General features: G+C 42.0%; 1 protein-coding gene across 2 annotated transcripts in view; it reads left to right on the top strand.

The window, feature by feature from the left end:
* Positions 1 to 24,064, top strand: part of stet (stem cell tumor) — a 361,467-nt gene that overhangs the window by 300,222 nt on the left and 37,181 nt on the right. For both annotated transcript variants that reach the window (XM_067149371.2, XM_067149370.2), the window contains exons 2-3: positions 557 to 669; positions 18,630 to 18,747. In XM_067149371.2, the coding sequence (XP_067005472.1) occupies positions 557 to 669; positions 18,630 to 18,747 (231 nt within the window). The remainder of the gene's footprint in view (positions 1 to 556; positions 670 to 18,629; positions 18,748 to 24,064) is intronic.

Below are 24,064 nucleotides of genomic sequence, written 5' to 3' on the forward strand. Positions count from 1 at the left end.
GTAAAACGGAACGTCAAAATTGACGAGCAGACAGCCAGATGGCGTCAAATCGAAATGTCTGCACACTGTAACTGAGGCCATACGATTATTATTATTATTATTATTATTATTATTATTATTATTATTATTATCAAATCAAGAGATGGATTCATGTGATGCGATGGTAGATAACTTACCTAGCAGAATAATGGACTCCACTGTAGAGGGTAAGAGAAGTACGAGATCAAGATAACGATGTTTAGACTAGGTTTCTAAACGATTTTTTGGTAAAAAATATTCAACCAAACGAGGCCAGTGGGCAGGTTACAAATAGTGGATTATGGAGGCGCTTGGTTAATGCACGAAGGCTAAAGAACTGATCACCGAAAGATAAAAGTCTGTAGTGAAGATGTATGTATGTATGTATGTATGTATGTATGTATGTATGTATGTATGTATTTTTTCTACTCTGATTCACCTAAAGGCTATATTCCACATGACTATGCTCATTACAGATTGTTTCCTCAGTTTTATTTTGGTGACTTACTTATCAATTGTGGTGTTGTCTTTGCTACAGATGACCGGGAAGCGGACCCGCAGTTTTAAATGCGCGGTGCACCACCGAGACCGGGAGGTGTGCAGCGAGAACGACTTCCACATCCTGGTGCAGGAGCCGCCGGTCTTCCGCAGGTCAGTACACTTCAACCTTCCTTGCAAACCTTTGTAAGAAATAGGTTTGATGATAGAATTTCATTATGCGAACCGCAAGCTTAACAACATTAACAATGAAAGTTAAATGAGACTAATCTTACCTCGGATTTTTTAATTTTTTTATTGTATTAATACAACTTCCCCTATGAGGAGGCTACCACAAGGACCAAGTATATAAACTACACAGTATTTTGTCTTCTATGTTTGCTAGTATGCCAGATAGAAATGCCCATCACTAGGCTCAGGAATAAGTTTGGAACGAATTTGGAATGTGGCATGATATATGGTTCTTCAAATGTTATATAGATGGTTGCGGAGTATGGTTACTGAACCTCGTACTGCGGCGATAGCGATGTCGTGAAGTCGTGTCCGGTTGAGACCGAGAGAATCCCATACCTGTACAAGAAATTTAGGGAGTGTGCCTCGAGCTCCGATCATGAGTCCATGGTCAGAAATATTGTCTAGGTGATATAAGTCCTTATAGTATTTCACGGTTGGCTGGTAAATCGACTTCTCGGCGTCCACCTCTTCGCCTGGCAAACGTGCGACTCTAAGCGTATTGTCATGTCAATCCGCCTGTTACTAGACCAGGAACCTCTTCGTGCACCGTGAAACCGTGATCCCTCAGCGAGGTCACGATCATGTGCCGTATTGAATGATGGAATTTCTCAATACCTCCCCACGAGACAGGTACCCAGGACATGGGCAAGAGTTTCGTGCTCTCTGTGGCAACGCCGACAGAGGGTGTTGTCCTGGGACCTTCCCTGCACGGGGCGAATGGCGCACACATTAGCTGTCATCTTGATGGCCTCTCTCCATTCCGCACAGGATAAGTTTCGGTGATCTCGTATCCATTTGTTCGCTGGCGTGTATTCCTGGAAGAGTCCGACGGCCCTTCCTTCGTGCGGCAGCTTCGTCCATGACTGAACTTCTTTGTCTCGTATTATCTATCGGTCCTTCCTTGGCTAAATGGTTAGCATGCTGGTCTTTGGCCACCGGGGTCCCGGGTTCGATTCCCGGTAGGGTCGGGAATTTTGACCATAATTGGTTAATTTCGCTGGCACGGGGGCTGGGTGTATGTGTCGTCATCATCACCAGTTCATCCTCATCACGACACGCAGGTCGTCTACGGGCGTTAAATCAAAAGAACTGCATCTGGCGAGTCGAACTTGTCCTCGGACACTCCCAGCACTAAAAGCCATGCGCCATCTCATCTTTTCATTGGGAAGATGGCTGTTTTTGGACATAACTTGGTCATTCTTTTCTACGCCAAGATCTTGCATGAAGTATAATATAATTATAGTACTAGAAGTATAATTACGTTTATACTTGGGTATTAGAATAACTAATGGTGGCAGAAGTAAGCAGAACATAAAATGCAGACTAGCAAAAGCAAGGCCTTTCTTAAGAAAAGAAATTTGCTCGCTTCGAGCATTGATATAGGAATTAGAAAGACGATTTTACAGACTTTCGTCTGGAGCTTGGCATTGTACGATAATTAGCTCAAAAATAAAGAGCATAGAAGCTTTTGAAATGTGGTGCTACAGAAGAATGTCGAATCACAGATAAAGATATACTGAATCGAACTAGTGAGAGGTGAACGATTTGGCAAAAATTGACTAGAAGAAGAGGTAGAATGAGAGGGGGCGTCTTAAATACCAGGCCTTGTTCAGTTAGTGTTTGAGGGAAGTGTAGGTGGTAAGAACGGTAGGGGTAGACCAAGGTATGAATATAACAAACAGATTAGAGTAGATAAAGGGTGTAGTAGTTACGTAGAACTAGAAAGGTTAGCACGGGATAGGGTGGCATGGATGGCTGCATGAAACCAGTCTATGAAATTATGATTCAAACAAGAACAACACCATAACCTAATATCGTCGTTTCGCCTGCAAAATATGTTATGTAAAACATTTTATCTTAGAACTTTGGCCGGTAAGGTTCCGCGATACGAGGTTCAATATTGTGCGAATATTTTCGAGAAATTCTCACACTTCATAATATATGTGCTGCGGGTCAGTATTTCTCCAAAAATATTATCACAGAGCGGTTTCCGTAGGCGCAATGATGATATGATGATGCACAAGTCATTGTCCGCACTTTCTGCAGCTACTATCACTACGACTGGCTGAAATAACATGTCATATGACATGTTACCGTAGCCTTCGTGGCTCAGGCGGCACTGCGCCGGCCTCTCACCGCTGGATACCATGGTTCAAATCCCGGTCACTCCATGTGAGATTTGTGCTGGACAAAGCGGAGGTGGGACAGGTTTTTCTCCGGGTACTCTGATTTTCCCTGTCATCTTCCATTAACATTTCATTTCATCTGTCAGTCATTTATCATTGCCCCAGAGGAGTGCGACAGGCTTCGGCAGCCGGCACATTCCCTATCCTCGCCGCTAGATGGGGCTTAATTCATTCCATTCCTGACCCGGTCGAATTACTGAAAACAGGCTGTGGATTTTCATGACATCTTACCCAGAAATAGACTGCCAGAAACGTACGAATGGCTGGTATGTGGTTGAAACGTACCGTGCATACAGCTCAACTCCATTAGAAGTATTCTTGAAAAAGCTGCACCACGTAGAAAACGCGAGAACGTGAGTTACCTCACATCTTTTCTTCCTATCTTTTTCCCGATTATGAGGGGTCGGAACTTGTCTGGATTTGGCCCAGTTTTACGGCCAGATGGCTTTCCTGACGCCAACCCTATGCGGAGAGAAGTATTCACTACAGCGTGCTTCTGTGGTGAAAATGAAATTAAATGACGTATGGCTTTTAGTGCCGGGAGTGTCCGAGGAGATGTTCGGCTCGCCAGGTGCAGGTCTTTTGATTTGACCCACGCCGTGATGAGGATGAAATGATGAAGACGACACATATACGCAGCCCCCATGCCAGCGAAATTAACCAATTATGGTTAAAATTCCCGACCCTGCCGGGAATCGAACCCGGCACACCTGCGGTCAAAGGCCAGCACGCTAACTATTTAGGCATGGAGCTGGACGCTTCTGTGGTGATTTTTATTTTAATGTAATGTGTTGTAATAAGACGAACACAAATGCTCAGTCCCAGAGTTAGAGGAATTAACCAGAGAAATTTAAAACCCCGATCCGGCCAGAAATCGAACCCGGTGTCTTCTGAACCGAAGGCCACTACGTTGACCATTTAGCCAAGTAGCCCGGTAATATTGCTACTGTACCTCGCTGGCATCGCACAAATCACATTTTACTGTAAGGGAAGTTCAAAAATTATAGGTGTCGAATAAATTGCTGTTCAGTTAAATTCTTCGATCGCCACGAATGGTATTAACATTAAACATTAGGAAATAAAATAAATGAAACTATAAGAAGAAGATAATTTCTCTTATCAAGTGCAGTATACATAAAACTTTGATTTCTATACATTGATTTCGTAAATCGATAGTTATTTTTTTTCTCTGTAAATTAAGTCGCATGAAATCAGCCTTAAATTATTTCGATTATATATTTACTGTAGAATCAACCAATAACAGATTAGTCCCTTTGAAATAGGTCGTTTTAGTTGTTTCATTTCTACATGCTTGAAAATCATAATAATCAACTCTAATTGCCATTGTCAGTTCTGTCGTGTAATATTCGTTTGAATTCCTAGCTGATGCAGTTTGTAAGTTAATTACCAAACGTTGTACGTGGGAATAAGATTAGTGACTTTTATCACGCATACTTCGTTTGTGTAATGCACCCTTAATAGTCACTTCGTTCATTGCAATGGTAAGGAGCTCAATAACTTACATTAAAACTTAGTGAATCTCTTTAGTATCACCTTGATTATTTTGTGGGAGTTGTTTTGTAACTACAAATCCCACAGTACTCCATTCTGAAAATGCAATTATTATACTTCAAGCTGAAGACTCGACAGACAAACTGTGTTAGTGTGGTGTCTGTTCTAGTATGTTTTCTTGCAATTTGTTGGAGAATTTACAGGCGATAACACCATTCTAGAATTTGTCAGGACTTGAAATGGTGTCAAATTTAGTGTATGTCCTTTCATACCACACTGGATTGCGCTTTGACACGATAACCGGCTTTGTTCGCTCTACTTAAGAGAAGTGTGTTCTTATTTTAACAAATATAACATATGGTATTACTGTACCTCAATTATGATCATTCTGCTCTTCATTAGAAATGCGTAGGGATTTTTCTATCTCAAGTGCCCAGTTCTAATTGAAACTGACTGTTTCTTCGCGGAGAGTTTTCTCAGTCTGCAAGTAATAAGATGGACTCATTCTTATTGCGCTCTTAAATATAGTGCCTTGAGTCACATTTTCCTTGGCGGCAGAAAATAAGTCTGCTGGATATTTCTCCCGCCTTTTTCTGGACCAATGTCTAGGATTATTCAAGTATAAATCCTCCCTGACGGCAGTATTTTGTGCCGCTATCGTAAATATGCTCGGGTTCTTTTTTCTTCCTTTGTGAGTGACGCACTTCACATTCTAAGCGCTCTATGCATCTTTATATATTCCTGTCACCACTGTGTTATGTTTTCGTCGGGCATGGTAAGTCAACAATACGCTATGCATGATATTTTAAGTCTGTAAATCTCTTTGTGGCTCGTCTCCATATTTCCTAAATATCTGACGAAATAACGAGTTGTCATGAGATTACCAGTCAAAATTAGAAATGTAGCCGATTAGATAACATAAAACAAAGCCTTACTTTGAACACATGTTATAAATAAGAAGATGGTGATGATGAAGATGATGATATCGAGTGACCTTTAATATTTAAACACCAACTTCAGACGTTCCGTTCCACAACCTTAACGTGATGATCGCTTCACAAACGTAAGTTCTTAGCTGCTCCATGCCATGTCCAGTTGTACTCCACACTAAGCTGCACTCTATTGTGGCGGGCAGAAGCTCCAAACAAATGACAGTCAAAATGCGTTTAGTTACGAGATAATGATATCATAGCCCGGGCAATTTTTGAGCGCGCTGTAGTCTCGGGAACCCAAGGTGTCATATATGATTCTTCCGGCCTGAAGAGGTTAAGATTCACTTCCTGATGCACGTGACGGCCGGCTTCTCACCAATATGGCCGCGGTTCGAATCGCGACCAATGCATGTCGGATTTTAAAAATAATAATTCATGTCCATGTGGTTCGGATTCCACACAGAGCTAGATTGTGGGGGGCGATCTGCAATGAACTTGTGCCGTGTTTGAGATTAGGCTCAGATGAAGGAACCACACGTTATGTAAACAGGTGGTGGTGGTGGTGGTGGTGGTGATTTTGAGTGGAAACACTTCTAGACATCAACTGGCTCTTAATCGGAAGTTAAAAAGAAAGGGGTTCGCCCGCGCAACAATTGAAAGCGTCAGGAAATAAGACTCCAGGCCTGTCAAGAGGAAACTGAAAGGGCCCCCAGGGGTTCTTAACTTTGAAACGTGGGATGGCGACTAAGGGTTCCTTAGTTGTGCCCTGGCATTGCTTCCACTTACTTGTACCAGGCCCCTAACCTTCGATTATCCTGTCGGGCCTCACTTTGCCAGCTTTTGTTCTTTTCCAACCCCGACAGTATTGGGATCACGAGGCCGAGGCATTTTTATGCCCTTCGTTGTCCTTCCCTTTTTGCTGATACCTTCATTTCTGAAGTACCGGACCTCTCCCATTTTCCCCCTCTGTTTAGTATTCACAGACGATGGTTGCTCAGTTGTACTTCCTCTTAAAACAGTTATCACCACCACCTGTAGGCTTGTCAGACCTGGCACAGTCGGGGTTGGAGAACAAGAGATATCCAAGAGAGGTCGGATGGGAAAGGTGAAGGTGAAGCGCCGGGCACAAGTAAGTGGAAGCAAAGACAAAAGACATACGGCCTCAACTGCGCAGTCGGTTAGCCGCTATCTTATGTTCTCTAGAACTGAAGTGAACAGAAATTATTCAGATTGACATGAAACATTTCGGAATCATTTCTTTCCTCCCACCAATTAAAAAAAGGTCCGACAAGCTGGTGTTTCTTAAAATATGCGACAACTGAAGGGCAGTTAAAGATTATTATTATTATTATTATTATTATTATTATTATTATTATTATTATTATTGTTATTATTATTATTATTATTAGACCACGGTACCTGCAGACTGCAATAAGAAAGCTTCCCTATGTGATGCTCGAAAGCCTACATTTCTGGGGTACAAGACTTGTTCGTCGTCTTCGATCGTTAGTCAGTACCTTGACCTTAATTTGACGTAACATTATTACCAACCTTCATACCAACGTTTATTCTGTGTCAAGGCATTTCTTTCTGCTCTTTTCGAGCCCTTATATTTTGTCTTTGATTCACAAGGCATGTTTTAGTTGAAATGTTCTCTTTGTCACTGACTAATGGACGTCTTACTAACGTCGTAACAGCAAGTGAAACTCTTCGTAAATGAAATCTTGTTTGTAAAAGTTTTGACTTCCTGGCTGCCAGTAGAAATCACGTCCTTTCAGGCAAACTGAACACGCCTCTGTCCCCTTAGATAGGCAGCCATTATCAGATACTGCTGCTGAAGATGTAGAAAACTTAAAGCTCTGAACTAAACGTAAACAGCAAATATGATTGAAACCACATTACGTTCTTAATATTGATGACTGGAGCCTCCCCAGAAACCTGCATCTATGAATACATTCCTCCACATAGGGTTGGCGTCAGGAAAACCCCTGGCCGTAAAACTAGACTTAATTAATATCTGGTGCCGAAAAGGAGATGAGTAAAAAAAAGGAGAAAACTCAACATCAGAGTGAAAAAGTGTTTTGATCGAATGTACAACATTGGCCTAACTACTTAGCATGCTGGCCTCTGGTGCAAGCGTAGTCGGAGTTGATTCCCGGCAGGGTTGGGGACTGGATATTTGTGTTTTTAACTTTAGATTTCGTCCTGGGTAGGGTCCCATCCTCACAAACGCGCAGGTCGTCCATGGACATTAACTCGAAATACTTGCAACCAGGGCCTCTCCGCGGAAGCCACACGCTATTAATTACAAGATTGAGAAATGTATTGCATCCTATGGTGCAAGCCGAATATGTGGTAAGGAGATCAGTAGAAATGAGCCAGCTATGAGCATCTTCTCTGTGGTGAACGACTGGGAGTAAAATATGAATGGCATAAAATATTCCATTCTGAATTTTGAATCACATTGCGTCATCAAGGCTGTTGGTGTATTTTTAAAAAAAGCTTTCGACTGGTTCCCACTTCATGAGCTGTACGCAGGATCAGCTGTTCGCTCATCAGCTGACTGCAAAGATCTAAATATAGCTGGCGTTTTGTTTTTTGACCTTCCTGCTCGGAGACGCCGGTGTCTGACGGTTGTGCTCAAGTCTGGGCAATCCACAATCCGTCCATTGGCCTCGTGATGCAATACATTCCTGCCGTCGTGGGATGTGATGTGAAGGTCACATCTTTGTGGTGTGTTACGTTACTGCATGTAATGCTCTGTTCTGTTGCGACCTTGGGGTCCAGCCGGCATCGGTACCCTTTAACAATGTAGACGGCATTAGCAGGTTTTTATCTTATCAAGTGCGTACCTCGTCAGCAGTCACTTTCACCTTAAGTTTAAAGTCTCCTGTCACTATAAGATCCACAGAATTAAGCCTATTTGAATACTGTCATTTTCATATCTTGCTAATAATTTTACGTCGAACCGACTCTGGTAGGTCTAATCAATCAATCAATCAATCAATCAATCAATCAATCGCCACGGCATTTAGGGCAGTCGCCCAGGTGGCAGATTCCGCACCTATAAACGAATATTTTCCCCAATTTATCCTCCTTAATTTCAACTTTATCTTCATATTATGATCTTTTCTACTTTTAAATTGATAACATTCGTTAAAATTTGTACCAACCCCGATCATGGGTACGTTCTACTTGATTTTTATTTTACGTTTCTTAAGCACTTCCCACAACTTTCTTTCGGTGGCGATATCGACTTTTGAACGCACACTCCTCATATGACAGTAGAGTTAACAAGAGTATAGACTGAATGAAACGCTTTATGCTTCCTTCGAAACGCTAACTGTTCTGTTGATAAAGATGATAAAAATAGGTAGATTACGTCATTGTAACGAGGGACAAGAAACAAAAGAACATATTGAATCAAATAGGCAGGTTACTTGTGGATAGCTTAATAATACGGATACGATAAAACTTCTTTGCAATTTTTTCTATCATAATTGTTACCGAGTTTTTGTGGTAGTTAAGCATGAAAGAAGGTGCTGGGTGGTGAATAGGTCTCAAGCTACTAAAGAGAAATTAAATTTTAAAATTTAACAAGGTTATATTTTCTTTTCAAAATTAGGTAACAACAAATAGAACAGGTACGTAGTAGCCGAAATACAACTTGAAATGTACAATTACGGGGATTAAAGAATTTGGGCTTCGAGCCCTGAAAACACAATTCTTGAGCAACTAGCTCAACTTTACGATATACCAATTTTAACAAAAGGGGCAGAAGACCCCACTCAAACCCTGGAGCCTTTGCTCCAAATTACACAGCAAAGCCTCCTCGAGGCATACAACTCTCAGTTTTAGAAAAGAGCCACTCGCTCTTAAAGTTAAGCCTCTCCCAGGCCACACCAAACTCAACTTTCAAGTTGTCCTCAAAGGACATATACACAGGGGTAAAATACCCAACCTACTGAGGTCTATTAGGTGAGAAAAGATTAATACATGACCTCTAAAATACAACTTGAGAGGAGGCGAACTTGCACTCCTAATACACTTTGCTTTTAAAACCTAATCTGGCTCTGGGCCACTAACGCAAGGGCTAATCCCATACTACAGAGGTGACTTAGAGAAGAACACTTTACATTACATAAACGAAGAAAAGTTTGAGAAAATAAGTTCACCTCAAAACAAATGTGAGTGGGAGCTCGAGAGGGTTAGCACTCTCTATCCCAATATGTAACCTTACAAGAAAAAGAAGAAAAGAGTAGTTACATTTTAGGAAAAGGTTACATGATGGAAAACGCTTCGAACCCGCCGCGAGAGTTAAACTGCCGACCTAGCAAGAAAAGAAGATATTAATAGGCCATTACCTGGTAGTAGATCGCTGCCGAGGAAAGAGGCGCTTCCCGCCTCCTGCTATGTACTTAATACACTGAAAGATGGAACAGAAGTGGCGCGGAGACCCCAAAATCAGCAGTTTATATCCTCTCGCGGAAGATTCTAGGCGTTAGGGGAAATAAAACACCCTCCCACAAAATCTTTATTGGTTCGGGAAAAGAAACCCCTACATAGAGGAAGAAGAAACACATTATTGGTGGAAAATTAATTAAAGAAATTCGGGATTGGCTAGATCCAAACTAAGGGGAAAAAGAGGGGTATACAGCCAACTTAAACAATAACAGAAAGAAATTTAACAAGAAACAAACTTTTGAAATAAAAATTTCTCCAACAAAATAGTTCTTTGATTTCGCACTAGGTTGCACTATTGTAATTCTTCAGTAGTGTCCTCTAGAAGAGAAAGTTCCCACTTCTTACTTCAAGCGAAACAAAAACACATCAAAAGTGACACAGTTCAAAAACTCAAAATTTTCCACGTGGTGACATCTTCTGAGAAAGTAGAGAATTAATAGAATAGATAAAGTTCAACCTTCCTCCAGAAGAGGAGTTTCAACTGGCGCAACTTTTAAATAAACAGAGTAGAGGTGTACCGCCCGGTACAGACCTCCCCCCCCAAAAGTTCCTCCAAGGGGTAACACAGAAGAACATAAGCTTTGTTTCCAAAATAAGGTCCAAGTTTTGATGTTGATATTAAGATTAATTGCGGAAGCATTTATAAGATTTTAGTAATTTGGTTGGTTGCAATTTCAAAATTTTGTTGTTGCCGGTGCAGTAAAGTTTTTATGTTTGTAGAATTTGTATTTCTGAAGATAAACTTTTAATACTTAAAGGTGAAGAAAAATTTTGCAATGTCCACCAAATATTGTTGTTAAATTCCCAAATGTAATTATTGCTTATGGTGACTGTCCATGTAGTTGATGTAGATTGAGTCGGATGGCCAGACCGGCCGTTGTAGCTTGCGTCCAACGGAGGCCGCTCGGACCCCTCAAGTACCCTGAGATACCGCTCGCCCGCACTATGAGGGGAGCAGAGGTGTTGAAGTACGCCGCGCCCGCGGTGAACAGATACAGGCTGCGGGCATGTAGCAGGTCGTGCGCCGCACATCAGCCTTGGCCGGGAGGTGAGCTCCGGCTCGCCGTGCACATGTCGTCCTCGCTGGAGAGGAGGGGGCCCATCCCCCTCCCCAGTCGCTGCACGGCGCTGCGCGGCTGCGGGGGCGCTGAAACATTAAAGCTAGGCGGCAGAATTGTGTTGGACAATTATTTTCTTTGAGGGTACAGGCTTGTAGAGAGAGTGAGGGGCCAGCGGCGTGCAGATATTCATGGTATTCATTAAGCCACTGTGTAGAGTGGAGCAGGAGACGGGAGCATGGTAATGGCCGTGGCAAGAACAGGATGGCAGTTTAACGGGTCGGGGCAGGTTTTACATAAGGCTTACATCTAAAACCAAAATATTACAGAAGGGGCAGAATGCCTTAAAAGTGAAACTCAAAAAAATATAACCTTCATATCCTTTCAAAATAATATGGAGCAAGTTAACACAGAAATTACACCGGTTTCACCTGGGACAGGTGAACTCTAAATATCCTCTCGGTGGCTGGATTACTTAGCAATAAGGTAACCGGCGTAAGAAAATCGAGAATGATACAAGGCCCATGAAATCTGGGGGCAAGCTTGCCCGCGGGAACAAAATTTTTGACCATAACCTGGTCACCTACCTTCAAAGTGGTGGGTCTCCGTCCACGATCATACCTTTCCCTAACCTTTTCATGAGACACTTTAAGATTAGCTTTAGCCTTCTTCCAAAGATCTTTAATGTTGTCCGGATCTATTGTCTCGGGCAGAATGTCATTCAGAGACCAGAGGTTAGAGAGCGGCGTGTTGGGAACGAACTTAAACATCAAAGAAGCTGGAGTAAATTTGTGAGATTCATGAACCGCCGAATTCAAAGCAAAAGCTAACCAATGCAGGGACGTGTCCCACCTAGAATGATCTTCATGATGATAGGCAATAAGTGCGGACCTGAGATTGCGGTTAACCCGTTCAGCCAGAGATGGTTGAGGGTAATAAGCAGATGTAGTTACATGAGAGATGGACAAGTCAAAACAGAATTTACGAAACAGATTTGATGTAAAAGCTTTAGCATTATCAGATACAATGTATTGGCACGGACCAAAAGAAGCAAAAATAGAATTTAGGCAAGTAATGGTGGACTGAGCGGTAGCCAGCTTAGTCGGAAATAACCAGGAAAATCTTGTAAAACCATCTACACACACAAAGATGAACTTGTTGGCATTACCCTTTGACTGGGGGAAGGGTCCCACATAATCGATATACAGGCGTTCCATGGGGCGCGACGCTTGATGAGAAGACAAAAGGCCTACTTTAGTGGACATGGTGGGTTTACTGATCAAACAAGATTTACAAGCTTTTACAAGTTCTCGAATTTCACCGTCCATACCTTTCCATATGAACATTTCACGAATCTTTTCACGAGTTTTAAAGATTCCAAGATGCCCCCCCAATGGGGTCTCATGATAGTATTTGAAGATCATAGGTACAAGAACCGCTGGAACAACAACTTTCATCAACTTATCATGCCTCGAAGGGCAACATAGAACACCATTCCTCAGAACATAAGGGACAACATGTTCCCCAGAAGAAAGGGTTTCCATTATAGGAGCCAGCGTCGGATCTTCACGTTGGTATTTCTCAATATCCCTAAAAAGCATGGGAGCACCTGTTAAGATGGCATTAATACCAGATAGTATGGACTCGGAAGGTGATGAACTATCGACCGGTTCGTGGGTCTCGACGTCGTTATGAAACATACGGCTGAGTCCATCAGCAACAACATTTTCGGTACCTCTGATATGTCGTACATCAAATTGGAAGGCAGAAATACGGATGGCCCAACGGGCTATACGACCAGTACGACGCGGCCTACCTAAGACCCAGCTTAAGGCTTGATTATCTGTCTCCAGGTCGAATTTGACATGTTCCAGATAGAGACGGAACTTTTCTAAGGCGAATAAGACTGCCAACCCTTCGAGCTCATAGATGGAATACTTGGCTTCTTGAACCGATAGAGTCCTCGATGCATAGGCGATGGGACGCCTCCCTAGTTCAGTCTCTTGAAGAAGGACTGCAGCTACAGCTGACGACGACGCGTCCGTTTGGACGATGAATTTCTTCGAGAAATCAGGCATAGCAAGTACAGGGGCATTACAGAGAGCTAATTTAAGATCTTCGAAAGCGGCTTGTTGAGAAGGTCCCCACTCGAATTTGATGCCTTTCCTACGAAGAAGGTTTAAGGGCGCCGCTCTATTAGCGAAGTTAGGAATAAACTTCCTGAAGAAATTCACCATACCAATGAATCTAGCGATACCTTTGATGTCCTTAGGAGGTTTAAAATCACGGATGGCCTGTGTTCTAGAATGATCGACAGCTACCCCATCGGGTGACACAATATGCCCTAGGAATGACATAGAGGGCTTAGCAAAGGCAACCTTGGACAACTTGACAGTTAACCCAGCCTTACGAAGGCGATTCAGAACTTCTCGCAGATGATCTAGATGTTCTTCAAAAGTCTCGGAAAATACGACGACATCATCCAAGTAGTGATATAAGTACTCAAATTTGATGTCGGAGAAGACCCTATCTAGTAGCCTAGTTAGCACAGCTGCCCCCGTGGGGAGCCCGAAAGGCACGCGGTTGTATTCGTATAAATTCCAGTCCGTGGCAAACGCAGTAAGATGTTTAGACTCTTCGGCAAGGGGAATTTGATTATAGGCCTGATTCAAGTCCAAGATGGTGAAGAACTTGGCCTTACGAAACCATGAAAAGCAAGAATGAAGGTCGGGAAGGGGCACAGATTGCAACACCACCTTCCGATTGAGAGCCCTGTAATCAATGACAGGCCTGAAGCCTCCTTGGGATTTCGGGACTAGAAAAATAGGCGAAGAATACGCTGACTTAGAGGGCCTAATAATACCATCCTTCAACATCTGATCGATGATTTCTTTCAGAGCCTTCATTTTAGGTGGAGATAGCCTATACGGTGGAAAACGGACAGGAATTGAATCCGTGACCTCAATTTTGTATTCAATAAGGTCCGTAACACCAAGAGTATCAGAGAACACCTCGGGAAACGACTGACACAGTTTCCGAATACTATCAGCCTGCTCCTCAGGTAGATGTCTAAGGTCTAACAACATCTCATCCTGGGTAGGCGAAATAGATGAACATGATACAGAATTACACTTTAACAAGGGAATTCTACAATTGGACGCAAATTTGAATATGCACGACCTACTCTGGAGATCGAGCACAAGACCAGTGTGAGAAATGAAGTCCGCTCCCAATATGATGGGGCAAGACAAACGCTTGGCCACAAACAATTTGATCTTCCATGTAAACTTAAAAACCCGAATTTTGACATGTATGGAACCTAGAATTTCTAATGGAGATGAATTAGCCGAAACATATTGAACAGGAGAAGAGACATAGTCAGGGAGTTTACAAACAGATTTCAATTTAGAATACCAATCAGCCGAAATAATGGAACAAACACTGCCTGAATCTAAGAGAGCTGTTATAGGCTCGTTATTTAACTCAATCTTAAGAAAAGGAACAGGTGCGGGGGTATCCGCCGCAATCCTAAGACACTCTTTAGGGCATTCAAAAGATGAATTTGAAGGCTGGTCGATCTCTGCATTTACAACCTGTTTACTAGGGGCTAAGTCTCGGGAAGATGGATTAGTCGGCTCAGCCGACGCCACTAGTCACTTTTTATTATTGGAATAGCTGGAATTTGCACCAGAAGTTGAGCAGGAGGGGGTGCTATTTGAGTTTGGGCAATTCTTGGCGATATGTGAGAAGGCCCCACACTTAAAACAGCCTTGTGATGACCCTACTCCATTCCTTGTCCCACTTGACTTGATCAGAGGACACTTATTCCGCAGATGGTCAGGCGACCCACAAGCATAACATTTACGGGGATTGACTGGTCGGCGAGGTGGAGGCCGAGTGTTACTAAAGGAAGGCGGGGGTTCTTTCGCCACACGCAAGGAATCGGCATACCTAACTCCTTCCGCAGAGACGGCTAATGCTTCCAGTTCAGAGAAGGTTTGCGGGCACGCCGCGAAACACAAATATGACCTGTAGGGTGGTGAAATCCCTTCAACAATAGCTTGCACGATCTGATCCTCAGGGAAGTGGAGAGCAAACACCCTAGTATAAAACTTAATATCTTGGATGAAGTCTGCCAGGTTTTCATCCAAGCGCTGTACCCGATAATAGTATTTCTGAATAAGGGAGGACCTGGCCCTAGCCGGGATGAAGTTAGCTAGCAACTGGGCGTGGAAATCCTCAATAGAAGATTGCTCGGCAATGGCTCTAACTATTTTGTCAGATAGAACACCAATAGCATAAGGATAGATAATTTGCAAAATTTGACATGGGGAAAGAGAAAACACAAGGGCATGATCCTGAAATTCCACTAGAAATCTTAAAAATGAAATTACGTCACTGGTGGTGTTGACGGAAAACTTAGAGATACCTCTAAGCAACATTGCCAATGGATGAGGCAAGCTGCTGAACCCAGGTGTCATAGTCGTTAAAGGTTTCAAGGGCAAGGAAGTTAATTCAGAGCGGATGTTACTCAATGACGCACGGCGTTCAGATTCGTTGTTCGATGGGGCAGAGATAGTTTGAGCAGCAACGGTTATCCTATTGACTTCTCCCTGAGGAGGCTCTTCCTCGTTACCTACATTCACCGTGGCGGGTTGATCAGTTTTGGGAGGAGCTTCGCCGGTTAGCAATTGAGTGACCTTATTAGACAATTCAGAAATAGTTTCAAGGAGCGTATTAGCTTGCTTCCTCTGAACGTCATTCACCTTTAGAGACAATAGATCATTAACTCTATTTGCAAAGTGATACAGCCTGCCTTGCACACGCTTAATTTGATTAGGAGATGGATCGTTTTCATCAAAAAAGCTGACTACCGATGCTAGCCCAGTAATATTCTCGACAATCGTGGAAAGAGAGTCGTCAATTTCTTTCTCTCCCAAATTGGGGATGGAAATGGGCAAATCAAGGGACTCTCTAAGCTTGTTAGTGTCTATTGCAACCGTGCCTCCAGATTGAACGTTTCTGATAGTTAACTCATATATCAACTCCTCTTTGCGCAAGTAGTTAAGGAGGAGAACATCGCGAGGGCCGGGCATGATGACAGAACAATTTTGAAAAACTCAAAAAATTCCAGCAACTGAGAAAATTGTTAGAGTTCGAATCAAAGCAATGTTTAGCCGTCAAAAGGGGCTAAATTGAGACCCATTCAACCACGCTCTGCTACCACTTGTTACCGAGTTTTTGTGGTAGTTAAGCATGAAAGAAGGTGCTGGGTGGTGAATAGGTCTCAAGCTACTAAAGAGAAATTAAATTTTAAAATTTAACAAGGTTATATTTTCTTTTCAAAATTAGGTAACAACAAATAGAACAGGTACGTAGTAGCCGAAATACAACTTGAAATGTACAATTACGGGGATTAAAGAATTTGGGCTTCGAGCCCTGAAAACACAATTCTTGAGCAACTAGCTCAACTTTACGATATACCAATTTTAACAAAAGGGGCAGAAGACCCCACTCAAACCCTGGAGCCTTTGCTCCAAATTACACAGCAAAGCCTCCTCGAGGCATACAACTCTCAGTTTTAGAAAAGAGCCACTCGCTCTTAAAGTTAAGCCTCTCCCAGGCCACACCAAACTCAACTTTCAAGTTGTCCTCAAAGGACATATACACAGGGGTAAAATACCCAACCTACTGAGGTCTATTAGGTGAGAAAAGATTAATACATGACCTCTAAAATACAACTTGAGAGGAGGCGAACTTGCACTCCTAATACACTTTGCTTTTAAAACCTAATCTGGCTCTGGGCCACTAACGCAAGGGCTAATCCCATACTACAGAGGTGACTTAGAGAAGAACACTTTACATTACATAAACGAAGAAAAGTTTGAGAAAATAAGTTCACCTCAAAACAAATGTGAGTGGGAGCTCGAGAGGGTTAGCACTCTCTATCCCAATATGTAACCTTACAAGAAAAAGAAGAAAAGAGTAGTTACATTTTAGGAAAAGGTTACATGATGGAAAACGCTTCGAACCCGCCGCGAGAGTTAAACTGCCGACCTAGCAAGAAAAGAAGATATTAATAGGCCATTACCTGGTAGTAGATCGCTGCCGAGGAAAGAGGCGCTTCCCGCCTCCTGCTATGTACTTAATACACTGAAAGATGGAACAGAAGTGGCGCGGAGACCCCAAAATCAGCAGTTTATATCCTCTCGCGGAAGATTCTAGGCGTTAGGGGAAATAAAACACCCTCCCACAAAATCTTTATTGGTTCGGGAAAAGAAACCCCTACATAGAGGAAGAAGAAACACATTATTGGTGGAAAATTAATTAAAGAAATTCGGGATTGGCTAGATCCAAACTAAGGGGAAAAAGAGGGGTATACAGCCAACTTAAACAATAACAGAAAGAAATTTAACAAGAAACAAACTTTTGAAATAAAAATTTCTCCAACAAAATAGTTCTTTGATTTCGCACTAGGTTGCACTATTGTAATTCTTCAGTAGTGTCCTCTAGAAGAGAAAGTTCCCACTTCTTACTTCAAGCGAAACAAAAACACATCAAAAGTGACACAGTTCAAAAACTCAAAATTTTCCACGTGGTGACATCTTCTGAGAAAGTAGAGAATTAATAGAATAGATAAAGTTCAACCTTCCTCCAGAAGAGGAGTTTCAACTGGCGCAACTTTTAAATAAACAGAGTAGAGGTGTACCGCCCGGTACATTAATAATAATGATAAAAATAATGTGGTATTTCTTTTAATCGGAAAGAAAAAGCAGACGTCAGCAGAAATAGTGTCCATTTGAACTGGGATTCTTTGAGCATGGTAGCCAAAATATTTAGGGCCTGAGGGTGAAAAAACTATATCTTTTTATGGGGACATCATGTTTCTTAAATTCCTTCCCGAGATTTTCGTGCAAGGGGAGTTCTCATTCATAGGTTACCATATCGACGCCAGTTATTAAAATGTTCTATGAAGAATTATTTCAGTATGTATGTACACATTTTACTCCGTATTTCTCCCCCACCCTAAGAATGATATCCCTCCATTACCGACGTGAGAAACTTTAAACAGCTTTCGTTGAGTTTATTTGCGACAGAAATATTCCTGGCAAAATTTCAAAATGAGTCCAAGTGTTCGCGTGCTGTACCAGAAGTTAGGAACATCAGCTGAACTAAAGCTGGCGACGACACCAAGTAGTATAATGTCGCTGTGCCTACAAAAAAGGCGATGTGTTATATTTCAGCTTTGAATTCTGACCTGAAAGGTTTCGTGATCAAAGGTTCAGTATTGCATGAACTGTATCAAAGAATTTTCGTTGTGATACATGTGCTGCGGGTCAGTATTTCTCCCCTTAACATTGTCACAACGGTATTTCGAGGCGCAATGACAAATCTTCATACATTGTACTGAGGTCTTAAATGTGTGCTCAAATACTATTTGCTTTCAGTAGTAAGTAAATCGTGATTATCGTCAGATGAACAGATCTCTCTCTCTTAATTTGGAGAATGGAGCCGACGGGCGAAATTGACGTCGGTTGTATGTTCACGTTCTGTTTGTCTCAAATAAAATTCAACTTCGGTTACCTCCATTCTTTCAATTACTTGTAAGTACTTTAGTATATCCGCTCACCTTCCCATCAATTAATGCGGGCTCTCATCTTGATTCGAACTTGTTCATGGTGATTTATGTGGATGGTTCAAGTAAGATCCCTGTTCGTTTTGTGCAGGATGGTTCGGATCATCGCCGACGAGTTCCTGACGGATGAAAGAGACCGGAAGTATTATGCTGACCACTACACGTGTTGTCCTCCGCCACTCTTCATCGTCTTCATCACGCTCATTGAGGTAAGTAGACTACATTAAAAATTACTGTAATCGATATTATTTGTTTTCGGAGATGATTATGATTTACAATAAAGTTTAAAAACTCATTCATTTCATCCTCTCAAAATAACATTCCCTTCTCAAATTTGGATTTCGTGGCACCTTAAGAATAGTTCTGTTACACCGCCTTTATTTATTTATTTATTTATTTATCTATCTATCTATTTATTTATTTATTTATTATTTATTTATTCATCATCATCATCTGTTTACCCTCCAGGTTCGGTTTTTCCCTCGGACGTAGCGAGGGATCCCACCTCTACCGCCTCAAGGGCAGTGCCCTGGAGCTTCAGACTCTTGGTCGGGGATACAACTGGGGAGTATGACCAGTGCCTCGCCCAGGCGGCCGCACCTGCTATGCTGAACAGGGGCCTTGTGGAGGGATGGGAAGATTGGAAGGGATAGGCAAGGAAGAGGGAAGGAAGCGGCCGTGGCCTTAAGTTAGGTACCATCCCGGCATTTGCCTGGAGGAGAAGTGGGAAACCACGGAAAACCACTTCCAGGATGGCTGAGGTGGGAATCGAACCCACCTCTACTCAGTTGACCTCCGTAGGCTGAGTGGACCCCGTTCCAGCCCTCGTACCACTTTTCAAATTTCGTGGCAGAGCCGGGAATCGAACCCGGGCCTTCGGGGGTGGCAGCTAATCACGCTAACCACTACACCACAGAGGCGGACATTTATTTATTTATTTATTTATTTATTTATTTATTTATTTATTTATTTATTTATTTATTTCTCGCGAATCAAAGGAAATTCGAAACACCAGTTCCACATTCCTCTTTAGGTTAGTAACTTTGAATGTTCCTTTAACATTTTTAAAAATTCAGTCCCATCGAAATTAGTGTATTAATAGCATGTACAGAATATCTAAGTATACGCATTTAAACCTTTAGAAATGCGTCACCATGATCTCGTAAGCTGTGGAGACATATTAAATTTCCAGCCTAGCAAAATACCAGACTCCTCGTGGATGTCCAACATGATAATCATACACCAGCATCAGTATTATAAAACGATCTCTCAATAACAGCTGGGCGTCGATAAATGGGTGCATCTTTTGAAGCTATGACTGCAGTAAATAAACTGTCTGTGTTTTTAGACAGGAAGGAAAAATTATGGAAGGAAAACATTTTTGCAATAATACATTAGAGCATAGGAAAGTAAAGCCGGCCCCATGGTGTAGGGGTAGCGCGCCTGCCTCTTACCCGGAGGCCCTGGGTTCGATTCCCGGCCAGGTCAGGGATTTTTACCTGGACCTGAGGGTTGGTTCGAGGTCCACTCAGCCTACGTGATTAGAATTGAGAAGCTATCTGACGGTGAGATAGCGGCCCCGGTCTCGAAAGCCAAGAATAACGGCCGAGAGGATTCGTCGTGCTGACCACATGACACCTCGTAATCTGCAGGCCTTCGGGCTGAGCAGCGGTCGCTTGGTAGGCCAAGGCCCTTCAAGGGCTGTAGTGCCATGGGGTTTGGGGTTTGGTTTTTATAGGAAAGTAAAGTGGAACTTGTTTGGAAATGCTACTATAAATTCTAGGTTAAAAATAATGGCCCTTTTAAGGGCCAAAAAGAAAACCACATTTAAAATCATTACCTGAAACATTGTTTCCTATTTTGATATTCCATAAAATAATTGTATAATATTTCGTTAAACCGTACACGTGTCCCGCGACCAATCGCTCAAGTTAAATGCGGGCAGTCCTGCTTTAAGGCATGCATAGGTATTTACTGGCACTGCGGGAGGTCAGTGTTAATTCGTCCGTCGCTCTCTTTTTTTAGTATAAACCTGAATAACAGTCAGTGGTGCAGCTTTTCCAGGGAAAGCAAATTGTTCAATTAAAAAACAAAGAATGGATTATATGAATTGACCTCCCTTCTTGATATATCACAACACTTAAATGAGCTGAATCCTTTACCATGCAATGGGAACGGAACGGAACTGAACTGAACGCCATTAATAATATCACTTGACCAAGCGCCAATTTTTTCATGTTTTATTATTGCTCCATCTGGTAGCTAAAGACATAAACTTTATATAGTTTATTGTTCGTACTTTTGTCTTCACCCTGGTTTAGCGAAAAATGAATTTTGACCAAGCACCAAGCCCTTAGTCATTAAATTAAAGTTTTGTCCAAGTGACTAACCGCCATTTCTGAGTCTTTCATGTTGTATGTTGTCATTTTGTAGAACACTGTTTACGAACATTTTACATGAGCAATTTATGGTGTAATTCTAATATTTAAAACCTTCTGTTCTATTTACAGTAGTAAAATTACAGGTATTTGTCAAATATATGTCTAGATTAGTATGAGCAATTTAACGCACGATGTGGTATTCGATAGAATATAATACCGTAGTTAAGTTAGCAATGAAATCTGTTTAAAAAAGTACCATATTCTACTCTGCACTGAATTTTTTAAAGTCAATTAGAATCACTAAATGAAAATTTTGTTGGTTAGTCAAGTGATGCAAAACAAAGTAAAGGAACCGTAATAATGCATCAAATGAGCAAGCGTCATTATCTGAGATTACGACAATATGTTTAAAATTCATGTTTTTATCTTAATTTTGGTATATGGTACTTCAAATTTCACTGGAAAGAGTCATTAATACAAAGGATTTTGCGTCTGTTTAAATATCTATTTATTTATGGCATGACACTGTCCATTTGCGTAAGAATCAGCATCCGCCAGTCCACTCATTATCTGTGCCTCAGACTACCGTTTCCTTCTGAATTACTGTAACATGATGTTTTCTGGCTTTGCAGGTTCTGCTTATCAAGAGGCTCTGGGCTTGCCCGTACATGGCTTTAGCCTAAGAGTTTGCAACAATAGCCTTCTGAATTATGCGGACCGCACACACAAGACTGGATGATCAAACAATCGTTATAGGGAGGTGATAATTACTTTCTTTGGCTCTCGATTGGTATTGGAAGTAGTCAATGCTGTGGCCATGAGTGTATCTCCTCTAAGTTTAGAACGAGGCAGGGCACTGTCCGAAACTGTATACATTACGTGACACAGTCTAAACTTTCGCAACGGCCCACGTGAAGTTTCTTCTCATGGACTTGTTTATTCGCGTTTCAAACATAACGTTTATATGAAAAGTAGACTTCTTGTGTCGATGGAGACGCGCATGTTATTCTTAACGACGCACACAAAGCGAACTTTCTGTAGCATGTTTCTGATCCTCCTGGTAGATCCGGTGACACTTGGCTTTCCCTAGCGTTACTGTGCGGGGCAGACATATTTAGTCCATTTTCCCTGTTTTTACAACTGACTCCTGTAAGGAGCTTGTGATGTCATACAGTATCTTGATCCTGAATGTCTTGTATAGTGTGCTAGCCTGGTGGAGCCTTTGTAAGGGAGACCCTCCGACGGGGGTGAGTGGTGCCTCCAGTTATAGGTGGTATGGTGGAGGATAGTGTTTTGTTTGCTGTATGAGTTGCAGGGTATACCGAGCGAGTTTGCCGTGCGCAACTATCAACTTTCATTCGGGAGACAGTGAAGATGGTTTTCCGTGGTTTTGCACTTTCACACCAGGCAAATGCTGGAGCTGTACCTTAATTGTGGCCACGGCCGCTTCCTTTGTACTCCTAATTCTTTCCTATCCTGTCTTCACCATAAGATGTATTTGTGTCGGTGCGACATAAAGCAACTTGTAAAAAATTAAAAAATGGAGGAATGTTGAGGACAGTGTTAACACCCAGTCCCCGAGCCAAGGGAGATACCTTTTTAAGATTAAAATTCCTCGACCCGACCGCGAACCGAACACAGGACCCCGTGGACCTAAGGGAAGGATCGCTGACCGTTTAGACACTCAGCCATGGAGCCGGGTTAAATTCGTGCCATCGTTTTGGGCAATCACGTTACTAAAGATGAAAATCGCATACAGTACATCAGAATATTAATGAAAGTGTTAGTCGCTTAGCAACCGCTAAGTACAAAATGTATTGCGGGTTAGAGCAAGCCTTCTCCTGCAGTTATTGGAATGATAATTTAAAGGTTTGATTTTATGATTACTCAAAGTTGGCTGACCTTAGAGACCTATCAGTGTCTCACGATTCACCAGCAGGTAATTCTGGAGAGAATAAGACAAATATTAAGCAAGTCGGTCCAGTAGAAGGGACGGACGGATTTGCCAAAACTGATTTTGGTAAACTCTTTTAATATATAGATGAGGATGATGATAATTAATAATAATAATAATAATAATAATAATATTGTAGGACCCACAAACTACTTTTACGATTTTCGGAGATGCCGAGGTGCCGGAATTCAGTCCCGCGCGAGTTATTTTACGTACCAGTAAATCTACCGACACGAGGCTGACATACTTGAGCACCTTCAATTACTACCGGACTGCGTCAGGATCGAACCTGCGAAGTTAGGGTCAGAAGGCCAGCACCTCAACCGTCTGAGCCACTCAGCCCGGGAATAATAATAATAATAATAATAATAATAATAATAATAATAATAATAATAATAATAATAATATTATACTGGTGTGCAGATTTTCACGACCGATGCCAACTGGCAAGATTTGATGTTATTGAATCTACGTTTCGCTAACTAATTTAATGATTTTCAAGGACGCCGAGGTGCGTGAATTTTGTCTCGCAGGAGTTCTTTTACATCCCAGTAAACCTATGGACAGAAGCTGACTTACTTTGAGTACCTCCAAATAGCACTGGAGTGAGCCGGGATCGAATTCACCAACTTGGAGTGAGAAGGTCAGTCTGAACATCTCAGCCCAATTGGAGAGGAAGTGTCGTGGCCTATATGCCAGGCGGCATCTCTTGAAGCTAAAGTAGAAAACTTCAGAAAAGGACATGGATTCCTTCTGAGGAATGTATAAAATGAAGGAACTAGTCATCCACTCTGGAAGGCCAATATAATACCCCCACAGCTTGCAACAGAAAGGAGCACAAAGTTAATTCCTGGATACAAGATTTTTGAGTAGGGAAGTCTGACAACTTTCAGATCTCTAGTCTTCAAGTTTCTCAACATTTCATCGCCAAACTTGTATATATTAGCAATAACGAAAGCAAAAAATTGAACCCTTTCCGTTTTCTCAAAGTACCCTAAGAGATACGCGTATCGCCGGTTGAGAAACTCTGATCTAAACAATCCACACTGCCTCCGAGTCGGACCGTACTAGTCAACTTGCATCATGGTACAGTCAAGCACAGTGTCCTTTCGTAGTAAGATATAAAATGATCCGAGCGATATTTAACGAAGTGTGTTTGTTGTTGACATTAGAACACACAGGCGGGTACTC

This window comes from Anabrus simplex, chromosome 6, assembly GCF_040414725.1.
Source record: "Anabrus simplex isolate iqAnaSimp1 chromosome 6, ASM4041472v1, whole genome shotgun sequence".
Classification (NCBI taxonomy): domain Eukaryota; kingdom Metazoa; phylum Arthropoda; class Insecta; order Orthoptera; family Tettigoniidae; genus Anabrus; species Anabrus simplex.